General features: G+C 43.5%; 1 protein-coding gene across 29 annotated transcripts in view; it reads left to right on the forward strand.

The window, feature by feature from the left end:
• Nucleotides 1–14,165, forward strand: part of tns1b (tensin 1b) — a 164,685-nt gene that overhangs the window by 99,266 nt on the left and 51,254 nt on the right. For 16 of the 29 annotated variants that reach the window (XM_081713102.1, XM_081713105.1, XM_081713108.1 and 13 more), the window contains 3 exons: nt 8,928–8,969; nt 11,699–11,836; nt 13,879–13,928. In XM_081713102.1, the coding sequence (XP_081569228.1) occupies nt 8,928–8,969; nt 11,699–11,836; nt 13,879–13,928 (230 nt within the window). The remainder of the gene's footprint in view (nt 1–8,927; nt 8,970–11,698; nt 11,837–13,878; nt 13,929–14,165) is intronic. The other 13 variants (XM_081713112.1, XM_081713115.1, XM_035534697.2 and 10 more) reach the window with 2 other exon arrangements.

Genomic DNA, 14,165 nt, shown 5'->3' on the forward strand with positions numbered 1-14,165 from the left:
TAGTCATGGGTATCACACAAAGAAGAGCATCTTAAAAAAAAAAAAATGCTACTGTGGATGCCTTGACAACTGGACTCTACTGAGCTTAGTAAATAAACACAGCCCTCAAAAACATCAGTGGCCAAGCTTGGGCCAGCTGTGCAAGGGTGGAAACTGCATTGTGGATTCAGTCAAGGCATGCCTCTACATAAATGCTTGTAACAGGCCTTTCAGACTGTGGGGCTTTTTATGAACATTAATGTACATTATGTACATTCTGTAGCTTGTTGTTGTAAGGTTTGGCACCTCTTATAAGTTTTCTTCTACTCTTTACCTGGCGAGGATAGCCTGAAGATTTTTTTCACGGTGTGTGTGTGTGTGTGTGTTTCATCCCTTCTTCCCAGTTCATGATAGTTCCGTGATGTATTATCGCCTTAGAAAAACAGCTTCACTTCCAGCCTGTCCCACCCACAGTCCCATGCCAAACTCCACCCACAGTCCCACCCCAAGCCCCTCCCACAGCCATACCCCTAGCCAATTTTCTTCCTGGATTCTTCTCAATACTCCTCATTTGATGCCTTCTCTACTTTGGTCCTTTCAGCTCCAGTCATTGACCTGGAGATCAGTTATTCTTAATTCTACATATGTGCTCAGGGAGGGGAATGGAGGCTTCTACAGTGAGGATACCCTCTTTTTTTATTGTAGTGTGTGATATAAACCTACTGTAAATGAAGTCTTATTGACCACTTTGGAATGATGCTTCAGTAAGCAAGGACATCTCATTTGGCAGGTCTGTTTGGTGTTGAATCATAAATTCTCTCATCCTTGCATGTTCTAAAGTGCAAGGAGGAGGATCTAAGACTCAAGGAACAGATGCAAGCAAAGGTAGCAGTTATGTGCTCTGACATCTTCCTGATGGTGCTGCTCCACTCCCACCTTCTCCCACTGGCACAGCTGGCTTGGCTGGACTTTCTCTGCGTTCTTTGATCTCTGGATATCTCCTCACATAATAAAGTGGTGACAGTGCTATATCAACATGAATTAGAAGGCCTTTCTTTAGCTTTGCAAGCCACTTCAGACTGGAGCAGTTTTAAGTAGTGCAATTAGAAACTGACACAAACTGCAGGTCAGTTGGTTAGCTCTCAGAGTATAAGAGCTCAACAGTTATCAGTATTACACACTGATGTGGATATTATAAATTTCCAAGCTAGGAGAGTTATGTCTGGTGACCCTGTATCATGTGTTTGGGCAATTGTGCTGTTTTCCTAAAGTAACAGGGCTTATGCGTGAGTGTAATTCTCTGTCACTGAGAACGAGAAGGTTCCTGTAGCATGATGCTGTGAGATTAGCCGAAGTGAGGGCAGCCTTGCTCTGGATTCTCCCTGCTCCTTTTTTGGTGAATTCCTGAGAGCTGAGGGGACTGTGTTGGAGGCTGTGTGGAGCTGTGTGGTTTGCACACACTGAGGCATGCAATGGGTACCTTCACTTTCTGAGTTGTGGACTTGGTCAGTGGAAAAATGCCTTATAAAATGAGTTAACTTTATTTAAAAATGTTTTGTCTCAAGTGGCTCCACAATGTGAACTTGATTCACTCAAGGAATCCCAAGCTCCCTAGTTAACAGATCAATCAGTTGAGCTTGGATTTTCAAGTGAAAATTTCTCCCACATTTTACTGTTCTTCTCAAGTAGGATTCAGTGAGAATGCTCAGAACTGAGCATTCTGTTTGTTTACGAAATGTATCTTTGGCAGAGAGCCATGGTGAATACAGCTATCGTTCTGTGCATTGCTATCTCTGGGGTTGTCTGATCAGCGCCTCTCCAGCAGAGTGAGAAGAGTGTGCTGCAGTGCCCGCTGCCGAGCTCATGTCCTGCGCATTCCACAGAGGTGCCCTCATGCTTGCCAGCCCCTATTCCTGCCAGCTTACCCAGACACTACTGTCAGAGAGACAGAAGGACACTGATGGAGAGAGGGAGGGGAAGAGAGGTAGAAAGGAAGAGAGAGAAAGACACAGTGACAGTCCCCAGAAACACAAGGAGAGAGAGAGAGTTACAAGAGAGGGAGGGAGCCAGAGAGGGAGAGATAAAAAGACAGAGAGAAAGAGAGAACTCTGTGAAAGTACTCTTTATGCAAACATGCATGTTTATGGGCTATAGGTGCTACGTCAGAGCACATAAAATCTTATTAGTGAAGAGAGCCAGAGCATTGCTTCCTAATGACTGTAACTGCAGGGCAAAGATGGGCAATTAGGAAAATGTTTCGAGCTGTGCATACTTATGGGATTTGCCTTGTTACATTCTGTGTACGAGACCAAGCCAAGTATCCCATAACGATATGTGATTTTTATCTGGAAGGCATGTGTATATCTGTGTACACTGTGTCTCTTTACAGTGTCCTTGCCAGCGAGTTACTCAGGGAGACATGTGTGTTTGACTCCTCTCTCCTCTGGGTGACACTCCTCTGGGTGTCTTCCACATAACACAAGCAAGTTCACTCTTCTGCTCCTCACTACGTTTACTGCAGATGCAGTATGGGACAGGATTTGAATGGTCTCACCCACATGCGATCACACACACACACACACACACACACACACACGCACACACACACGCACACACACACACACACACACACACACACACACACACACACACACACACACACACACACACACACACAGCCACAGTACCATGCAGGTGCGCATTCAAACCATGCTTTATTACTGACTCTTCCGATTGTGAAGTTGGCCATAATAGGCCAGAATGGAGCAAGAGGCATTCAGCTAGCTATCTGACAGTAAGCAGGCCATTGCGGCTGTCCACCCAAGCTTGTATTTATACTTAGGGCTCCGAGATCCTCTTACTCACACACTGCATGGCTCTATGTAATACACAGAGCACAGGGGTCCACATCATAGATTTTGCTGTGACATCCAGCCTCTGCTGGGATATACAGCATGCTGGTTCTCCCAGCAGTATGCTCTGGATGGCAGGATTCTTTCCACAGAAGATGCCTCTCCTCCAGTTCACTCGTTATAAACACAGACCACCACCCAAGTATTTAGCAGCTTGCCTGTTTATACATTTCTGGCCCTGCTGTGTCTAACGGCAAAGATGGCTGTTAAAACAGAAGAGCTTGTTGCTGACACAAGCTTTGTGTGCATGTGTGTGTAAGAGAGTGTGTGTGTATATGTGTCTTTGTCTGCGTATATAATGCTACATTAACTTCCAAATCTATAATGCTAAATTGTGCCCTTGGTTGTCGGATATCTGGAGCAATTCTAAATGTGACAGTTTACTAAATGTTCATGTTTCCTTTTTTGTTGTTCATTGTGGAGACTCTCGGGAAAGTCGCCCTCTATAAGCCAAGTGCCTTCCCATATAGTTCATGTACGTAGCTAATTATTGTCAGGTAATTCCAAGTTCAGAATTATTACAGATCTGTTTTGGGTTGAGGTGACACCCCATTCCATCCCCACGCTCTTATGTTCTGGCTTGCACAAAGGGACAAACAATGTGACGTTTCACCAGTAGGAGGCGCCAGACCATGCAATGTATGTTCATTGACATCTACCTTCAGTCATCTCCTCTTTCTTTTAACTTTCTGTGTCTCTGAAGTCCTATACTTTACTCTGCAACACATCTGATCTGCTCTGCAAAAAGGTTCCAGTCCAGGGCCTGGGTGAGTAAGCGTCTGCTCGCTCTGGGAAGGGAACAGGCAATTTTTCCAGTTATGTGTCAGACATGTACTGCAAAGCACATGGGCATATTAACGGAATGCTGCGGTCTGAGGCATTTTCATTGCACCATAAATCTGTGCTGCACTCTTCTGTGCTATGCAGAGGAAGGCCTTTAAAATATCCAGCTACCTGTTTCATACACTCCACACGGGCCTCAGGGGGTGCTCTAAGATGAACACCCGCTGATGGCATATTCAGATATAGTCCAAGGTAATATGACATAGGAGAAGAACCAAAAGTGGGTCAAGTAGCCACCGAGACGCAGTAAACCTTAGCAGGGTGCACAGGCCGGGTGACCCAAACAAATCTGGAGTGATGGTGCTGTGTAAGAAGAGGCTTGAGGCCGGGAGGGTAGTGGAAGGCAGGGAGGAAATCAGAGTCTCAGAACCAGAACTGGATCATCATCCTATAGGCCCTGGCAGTGAATCAGTTTAAAACATTTGCTGATAAATTTGAAAAAGTTTGGATTTCAAAAAGCAAAAAATATCATATTGATATTTGATTTGATACTTGCCATATTTATTATTAATAAACTAGTTTAAATGAATGAAAAACCTTTTATAAGTATAGTCCTGGGGTGTTTTCCATTAGTTAATACAGTACAGTTAGGTACAGTTTCAAATCCATGATTGTGTGTTTTGATGCGTTTTCCACACTCCAGGTGAACTGTACCATACTCAAACTAAAATAAGTTTACCTTTAGTGCTGGAGTACCAAGTCTCCTGGACTGAAGTGCAATGGATACATTTACATTTCCAGTCCAGAATGTTTAAATGCATACATTAAACACACATCACAGGTTAAAGACAGTCATCACAGAATCATCATTTGAATCACAAACACAATTGCGATTAAAAAATACAAAACAAAAGAAAAAACAAACAAAAAAACCCCCATACACTAAAAGTTAACTTTTTCTACATGTTTTATGGCAAATGCTTGAATATAAGTATAATGGAAAAATAGTTCTTCTGGTCTCTGACTATTAAACCAAATATTGAGTGACAGGTTTTCAGAACTCCACTCTTACTGCTATTTTTTGTGTTTAACTGTTTACTTTAGCATCATGTGAAAAGCCCCACCTACATTCATCATGCCATACCACGCTGCCAAGGGAGAAACCCCTGTATTGTAAAATGGTGGCTTATCCTATCTTGATCTACCTTAACCTATCTTTGGTCTGGTCCTTTTTTGTTGTGTCTTCTGGCTGTCCAACTACCTGGGCTCCTTCCACATTGAGGCATGATTTAGGCATGACATCATTCAGGAGGACTGGTCCTTATAGACACATTGTGCCTATTCGGTGTTCAGCAAATCTCATCCCCTTCTGGGCTATTCATTGTCAGCAACACATCACTACACAGAGCTCACAGTAGTAAAGTAGTGTCTGGCGAGTTCTAAGGTTACATGCATTCTGTTCCTTATGAGGTTGTGCCAAGAGACTAACAGTACTGCATTAGTGACATATAAGAGTTTCTGAAAGCAAGGTTTGTGCCTCGTGGAATGCATAATTTTTACATGACATATATATTTTACATGACATATTATATTATAAGCACCCCCAAGCATCCCCCTCAAACAACTACAACAACAAACATACAAACAAACAAAAAATTACAATTTTAAAAATAATACAGAATCTACAGGAAAAAAAAGGTTTTGTTTTTATAAGGACGTTCTTTTATTATTGAACTATGTCTTGAGCTCCTCGGCCAGAGGAGGATGCCCCCCCCTTGAGTCTTGGTTCCTCTCAAGGTTTCTCCCTCATGTTCTAAGGAGTTTTTCCTTGCCACTGTCGCCCTTGGCTTGTTCACTGGGGGCTTGGACTTTGACATTTGTAAAGCTGCTTTGTGACAACATCTGTAAAAATGCTATATAAATACATTTTGATTTGATTTGATTTGAGCTGTCTAAAACAGTTATGTAGGCTAAAGAAGCACATCATAGTATAATATTCTTGCTATATACATGTGATATTTAAAAAAAAAGCATGGCATGTTGCTTGTTGTTGCACCAGAACAGTCCTTCATGCTGGATTGGTTGTGGACTGGGCATAAAAAACACTTTCCCATGGTTTTCAAATAAGCACCACTAGGGCTCATTTTTAGCTCTGGGTCATTTTAAAGGCGACTATGTTTGTGCCCTCTGTCTAGGAAACTCCAAGCATCTTTTCGGTTTCTCTTCTGCTTCTTTTAAAGTGGATCCTCTATGTTTCTAGAATCAGTTAAAAGAAGGGGTATGCTCATATGTTAAACACTGCTAGATATGCCCCGGAAAAACCCAGAACAAACTCCCTCAAGGGGGCCTTAAGCTCTGGAGAATGGCCCCTCGGGCCCTGTCAGTGGTTTCTCAATGTCTCTGTTGCTCAGCTGCTGTTTATACTGAATTAAAGGAACTGTACCTGTAAAGGTGAAGATACAGCACAGAAGAGGCAGTGATTTACAGAGGCCAGTCAATGATTGTGCAATGTTGGAATAAAACGATTTGTTCAGTGGACATCTATTAGTAAACAGAACTAGATAAAGGCCAAAATGATCAGCAGTAGATGTAGATGGGCAAAAATTATGTAAAACTATTACAAATCGGGACCAAAGTCAGGTCCACATTTAAGTAAGAGGAATCATGGGATCTATAGAGTCTACCATGCCAGAGTCTTTTGCAGGTTATGTTCGGAAACCCTGCTGTGTTGATCTTGAGCGTGCCCTTTCTCTACAGTTTTGCCAGCAGCCGTAGTGCACGGCTCTGTTTTATGGGACAGTGAGTACAGGGTTGTTGCACATACCTCTAGTGAGTTGGACACTTGGCATTAGATTCAGAGGAGTCAGAAAGAAAAGGTGAACAGGAGAAAAGAGAAATGAAGGAGGAGAAAGGAGGAGAAGGAGGGCGAGACAATGAGGCGTATAGGGTGGTGAAGGAGGTGCGAGACAATGAGGCGTATAGGGTGGTGAAGGAGGTGCGAGACAATGAGGCGTATAGGGTGGTGAAGGAGGTGCGAGACAATGAGGCGTATAGGGTGGTGAAGGAGGTGCGAGACAATGAGGCGTATAGGGTGGTGAAGGAGGTGCGAGACAATGAGGCGTATAGGGTGGTGAAGGAGGTGCGAGACAATGAGGCGTATAGGGTGGTGAAGGAGGTGCGAGACAGCGGGGACTGTTGACACTGTGGAGAGCAGCGATAGAGAAGGCTAAGGGAGATTCCCAGAGTCACTGTCTTCATAAGGTCACACCTGGCTCAGCCAGGCCACTCACACACCCCTCTCATCAGGGCTGAGCACTGGCGGGCAGGGTGAACTGCTTCTTACTGTTCTTCAGAGAAGCAAAGACTTGAATTCTACTTCACCTATAAATTGGTACCTTTGGTGCTGTTTAGATTGCATGTGATCTGCTTTTTAAAGATTCAAAGAAATATAAAATTGCAATGCCGCTAGAGATTTAGACCTTTGTGTGTGTGTGTGTGTGTGTGTGTGTGTGTGTGTGTGTGTGTGTGTGTGTGTGTGTGTGTGTGTGTGTGTGTGTGTGTGTGTGTGTTTGTGTGTGTGTGTGTGTGTGTGTGTGTGTGTTATGTTGCCAACAGTAGTATCCCCAGTCAATGGTTCCCTTGTTTGTTATTGGTATTGGCCCATGTGCTGTGGCTGAGTTATCTTAATAGCCTACAGGATCATATGGGTTTTGGTGGTTATGCTGGATAGTCATAACGAAAAGCTCAGCGGTCCAATTCCTCATCTATGCCTTAGGGGAAGGAGGGTGTGGGGTGGAGGGGCAGCACTCCCAAGCAATCGTGGTAGCTGAGTGTGGAGCGGATGCTGTCTGGTTAGCGGTTGCACCTCAACCCCTGGAGACTGTTCTGTGGAGTGGGGAAGGTTATTAGCTGAGCATGCTACAGCTAGACTATAATACCACCTAGCCTAGCTATTCATGCTCTCAGAGACAGTCCCAGTGTTTTGAGAGAAACTGTGTTTCTCAGCAGGAATTGAAACAGACAGGCAGGGTGTTGTGTGGAGAAGAGAGATTTGATGAGTCACATTGCATCAATGACCACATTGCATCAGTGACCACTGAGGTTTTGTCTGAATAAAAGCTGTAGTGAATTTTCTTCAGATTTGATGGACATGACGGTTCATCTGTTCAGCCACGGTTAATAAATTCCTGGACATAGTTCACCCTCTTTCATATTCACTCTTCTTTACCAATTCACCTTCTTTCCTTCAAGTTCAACAGTAGTTTAGAGAACCACAGAATTACCCAATATGAAAATATAACTCATGACCGTTAGTTGCTCAGCTGATTCTGGCACTGCTCCCTTTTCTTGGGGATGTTTGCTCTGTTGAACTGGCATGGATATCTTGTGCACGTATCACTCTAAATCAACCTTTCAGATGCAGGCCAGAGTCCTGCTGGCTTGTGACATTAAGGATTCTAGGGGCCCTGTCTCCCCAAGAGTAAACACTTTCCTGTGGGCTGACTGCTCTCTGCTGAGTCCTGGGTTGCATTTCTGTATATGGTACTGCCGGTGCAGGGCAGACTCGCTCCTCTCGGACTAATGGTGAAGCTATGTCACCTCGTCTAAATATTTACTCGGACTGTTTATCAATGCTCCTACGCAATGGGCCCAGCCCATGTCTGTGTGCTTTTTTCCCATAGCTCTGTGGTACAATACTTACAGGCAGTGCAACAGGCACACTGTTGCACACACACACACACACACACACACACACACACATTATCTGCATGGGTATTTGTAACTTTATTTTTGCAGTTTTTGAACATTTTTCTCCTAGTTATTCCTTACACATGCAGTTACCTTTTTTCTTCAGGGACTTTTAGGAGTCTTGATACCTATGCCTTTACAATGTAATTCTCATGCTGTTAATTCTTCCCTAGTTTTGTGGTCATACTAAACGATATTCTGATATATCCCAGTGATCTCTTTGATCCTAAAAAGAGAAGTGCTGAAAAGAAACCCATAATTTACAAGTTTTTTACCTTCTTTACCATGATGTGGTTGCAGTGTGTATTTGAACAAAGCTCCACATTGATATTCAGATGCTGATGCCCATTTAGAGCACCATGCTTATGGTTTTTTGACTTTCTGCCAAAGGCTAATGAGCTAGGGCAGAATTCTGGGACGGCGAATCACCTGCAGGCTTTTTCCACTGTTCTCCTTTCCTCGATCATCTGACCAAGACTCTCTCTCTCTCTCTCTGTTTCTCAGGCTCCCAGCAATGACATCTCCTTAAAGCACGTAGAGACAACGGTAAGCAATCACACCAATTTTACAGCAATATTGGCACGTGGAGACGTGTGTTGGGGTTCTTTACATTATTTCTGTCCTAATGTACCAACCATGCAAAGGTAATTTTATTCTCAATGTTACGGGTGCGGTGCATAAATATTTAGCTCCGACACATGGGCTGTTGCTAGGTAGCTGCTGTGTTTTAAACCTCCCTGGCCTGAACCTCATGCAGAGCTGGGGCCCAAATTATTGGTTACATTAGCTAAACTGAGCCTCGTAGTGAGTATGATGGACACAGCATGGGCTGGACCAGGCCAGTGAAAACACCCCCTGCGATTAAAGCAGACGAAGAGCTCCAGTATTAACATCATGCCATATAGCTGTGGCATGTGAACACAGCGCCCACAACCCCCCGTAAATGCCTCCCCCCTTCTGCCTGTTCTGTCCCTCACTAACCATCTGAAAACCACTCCTGCTTGCCTGACCGCAGCTGTGGATGACTGAGTGTGTGGATTTTGCATTGATCCCAGTGAATTTCAGACTTTGTGATGCAGTTTCGCATGTGAGCTCACATTCCGGGTACTACACGTGTGGGCGGAGACTCAGGGTAACCTCGCCTGTGTAGCTGCTGCAGGGACTGTGAAGCCTGCCATAGCCTGCAATCATAGCCACTATAAAGACTGTGACTCAAGCTGTCCTGGCTGTGCTAGGGTCTCTGAGGTTATCATAGTTGCTCTAGGGTTAGCGAGTGAGGTGAATTAAGCTGTTGCAATCCTCGGCCACTGATCAGCACTACCAATAGGTCGCCTGTTGTGTGGTGCAGTAGATTCCCTAAAGGACCCAAGGCCAGCAATGAAGCTCCAGTGTTTGCCATATAGCCTGTCCATAATCTCATGGATTTACCATTCAGGATCTGTGTTTTATTTTCATTGTGTGTACTGCGCAGGCTTTTACGACTTTCTATGGGAAAGACTATGTGTGAAAGTAGCTTCCAAAACTAAATGGAGATCTACAGTGTAGTATAGGCCATATTTGATAGATTGTCTGTTTTGGGGCTCACTTGTAGTGAATTTGGGAAAGGAAGTATCAGATTACCAATAGGGCATTATAGCCCAAGGCTTTGAGGCGATCCATGCTTAGGAAGAAAAAGAGCATTTATAGAGTCCGTCATGTTTACACAGACTAAGCTTAGCCTCTTCCCTAGTTTTTTAAAAGTCATTATTCATGTGATTATTTAGTATAGAAATATGCTATCTGTGTGCAGAATACAAACAAATGTATCTGTGTTACATCTGTGTTTCCTGTGCTGCACCATAATCTTATAAGAAGACATGTAATTTCCCAGCTCTGCATCCTGTGGGTGTAATAAAGAAAAATGAATCTGGATCTGACCCCCATTCTCTCCCCTTTTAAACCATATGGCACAAGCTTCTGGAATTGAGAGCTTCCTCACAATGTTTCCCAGATCAGAAGGCTTTATCCAAGCAGCGCTAAGCATGGCATACCAGTGGTTTAACCCTGCTTCTCAGACAGTTATTTCAGAACCGATCACGCCAGGCTTTCTTCAGTTTTCTTATTCTGGAGCCAAAGTGTTTCAAAACCTGGGCCTCGCTGGATTTTGTTGAGAGGTGAAATATCTTGAGCCTGTCATTCATCATGTTGCATTATTCTTGGCATGGCACAGCTGCCCAAATCAAAAGTATAGACTTTGAAACCTGGAGGAGAGCATATGGGCAGCTCTGCTAGTATTAAGAGATACTTGGGGTTGAGAGTACTTTTCGGTGAGTGCATTCAAACCTACAGCTGAGTCGTTCCGGCAGTTTTGTGCTGCTTCAGACCCTGTCATGGACATTAGAGTGTGGTTCTGCTGACGTCTTTCACTCATGATAGCTTGCCCTGTTTTTTATGCTCAAATTCTTAAGGTCTTAAGGCAAGTTTCTCACATGAGCTCCTCTTCCATACCCAGTCTGTGGCCTGAAGTCTTCTGTTTTCTCTGCCTCTTAGATTTGGAGTTTATAATCATACTGAGAAGCTTTTGTTGGTAGTTTGAGGTTTTGGTGTAATCGATCCAGGGGCAAGGTACGTACCCATGTTAGGATATTGAAAGGGTATCAATACTGAATATGATGGATGAGTAAAATTCTACTCCATGGCAAATGGTGACTGGTATAAAAAGAAAAACCAATATTTTAATTTTAGAATATGCTAAAACAAATTTTTACACTCACCAAATAAAGTGTCTGGAAAGCATCAAGTCCACAGAATTGCTCTGAGGTCATAGGAAGATTGTTTAAAGCTGAGCACTGGGCAGGTTTTTCCTTGAAGCTGCAATGTGGACAGAGTTCTCCAGTCAGCTGCTGCCATGTCTGACACACACAGCGAGCATGGGGTAGCTAGCAGAACTGACCCAAACACACGTGGGTGGCAACCAAGCACAGCGCAGCAAAGTGGGAGGGGTAAAGAGCAGGAGGGAGGGGCCAAGGCGACCGATCCTGTGCGAGTGAGAGGGAGGAGGCTGGAAGGGTAGAGAGAGAGATAGATAGATAGAGATAGAAAGAGAGAGAGCAAAGTGAGAGAGAGAGAGAGAGAGAGCAAAAAACAAGGCTGAGAGAACGTGTGATGAGAAGAAAGAGGGGGAAGAAGGCAAGCTGTGGTCTGCTGTAGCTCTTGGCTGGGCATGTGGCGTCCTGTGAGAGGCACGGACCCCAACTCGAGGCTTTGATTTTTTTTTTTTCTTTGCGCTGGAGCAGCGAGGCTGGCTGTGGGAGAGGAGGATGCAGAGAGAGCGAAAGCGCTCCTTCCCCGCCATGAACCCCAGCGGCTCCCTACAGAGGAGCCTCTCCTCCCTCCGCAGCGCTTGGCGCTGGAGCACAGGCTACCTTCTGAAGGTAGGCTGCGGGGACCACATCACTGCTCCTCTTCCACTGCTCCCTCTTTTTATTTCTCTATCTTCTCCTCTCTTGCTCTGTGGCTCTTTTGGACTTCTTTGTGTAACTCTCCCTCGTTTTTCCCTGCCAACCCCCACCACCCCCCTGATCTTTCTGATGGTTAATTTGTCAGGCCTGCTCATAAGCAGCACCTCCAGCTGGTTTTGATCAGGCCCGACTGGGACCCCCGCTCCCCACCCCCAGCCTGCTCTTGGCTGCCCTTCTGGGGGTGGTAATTGTGGGCTGATTAAGGGAAGCATGGGCGTTTTTGGGGCCTGGCGTTGTGTGACTCTTAGTTCTGCAGAGGCCTCCCTTCCAGCCATGAAGAGCTTGTTTTCTTTTCGTTGTTGTTAGAAAGGGCCGCCAGCTTGCGGTGGGGGTTGTTTTGCTCAGATGTGTTTTTAATGTCAATGCTTTTTCATTGAGGGATACTGGCAATCGTCTTCCATGAAGTTCTATGTTGTGTTACAGTTTAAATGTTTTTATGGGTCTCTTGTTTTTAACGATTTATCATGTATCTTGGCCTTAAGAATTGACATCCACAGGAATATATATATATATATATATATATATATATATATATATATATGAATATATCACACACACAGTATGAATATATCATACACACTCTCCGTGTGTAGTTTCTAGAATAGTCCTCAGTGTTTTGTATAATTATACTGATTCTGTTTTTTTTCTTTGTAAGCATTGTTCCCATTTTGTCTTGTTGGCCATAACCTAGCATGGCATTTACATGGTGAATGAAGCCACTCTTCTATCTAGGTTGCACCCCCTTTTTAAACAGGCCCATGAGGCACTGGAAACAATTTTTTCCACTTCTCTAATTTTAGACAGGCAGCTTGTCAGGCACCTTCGATCATTACATTTTACTCTTCTTGGTTGGACTTCTCCAAGCCTGTCATTCCCCTTCCAGTGTAAGAGCGCACAGGCATTCATGAGCACTGAGAGAGCAGGACAGCTGAAACTGCACAGAGCGAACTTTGACTCTACTTTCATCATCCTTTAACTTTGAATCTGCTGTAGTACATTTACATGTACGACCTAATATAATGCCAAGTGCTTTTAGAGGGAAAGAGAAACTGTCCGACCAAATGTCCTATGGTTGTCCGACCTTTATGATCAGAGGACAGGGGCGATACTAGAGATGCCAGTCTGCCACATTCAATGGTCCGTGTGTAATGCTTAAAGAAAAGTTGCAACAAGGTCATGATGTTTGATTAGCCATGTCATTGGCTGGCTGCTGATTGTGACCCGCATGTGACAGAAAGGAACAGGAGCTTAAAGACGAGTCTGAACAACACTTTGAAGATGAGTCTGAACAACACTTTGAAGATGAGTCTGATCAACACTTTGAAGATGAGTCTGATCAACACTGAAGATGAGTCTGATCAACACTGAAGATGAGTCTGATCAACACTTTGAAGATGAGTCTGAACAACACTTTGAAGATGAGTCTGATCGACATGTTAAAGAATCTGATCAACAGTGTTGAGCCTGTGTTGTGCCAGCTCCACCCTCAGCTCAGCGTGACAGGAGGTGGCAAATATATTATACTGGTAGAGTTTGGAAAGCTTTTTCAGTAAATATTTCTGATCATATTTACTTTTGTGTTTGTGTGAGTATGTGAGACCTCCCTAATTTTTTTTGGACTTTTATTTTCACACACACACACACACACATATATATACATATATATATATATATATATATATATATATATATATATATATATATACATACATATATATATATATATATATATATATATATATATATATATATATATATATATACATCTAAATGTATTTTATTATTATTATTTTTTTATTTAATTTTTTTATTTAATTTTTTTTTATCAACAATTGATGAGGAATAGCCATTGCTGGAATTCTAAGAATTGCCAGGAAGCTTCAAAAAGATTAGTGTAATGTGCTTAGTACTTAATACATCAAAATATTCATATGCATTTTCTTGTGTGTTTTCAGGGCTCAACTAAATCTTCTAAGAGCATGGAGTCCCGCCGTAGGCCGTCCAGGTAGGAGACGTTCAGCTGTTCTTCCTTCTCCGTCAGTCTGCTAATATGTTAATGTTGGCTATTCATAGTACCAGATTAATGAAAGCAGAGCCTTTGATTGTGCATTCTTGCTGTGTGATGATGACATGCAGAGGAATCAGTCCACAGTGCTGTTGGTAACAGCCACTCCCATATCCACAGTCTAAATCTTCTAGCTGAAATCTGTCTGCTTCAACTCTTCACTCATGTCCAGAGTCT

This window comes from Electrophorus electricus, chromosome 4, assembly GCF_041902795.1.
Source record: "Electrophorus electricus isolate QZ-2024a chromosome 4, ASM4190279v1, whole genome shotgun sequence".
NCBI classification, from domain to species: Eukaryota; Metazoa; Chordata; class Actinopteri; order Gymnotiformes; family Gymnotidae; genus Electrophorus; species Electrophorus electricus.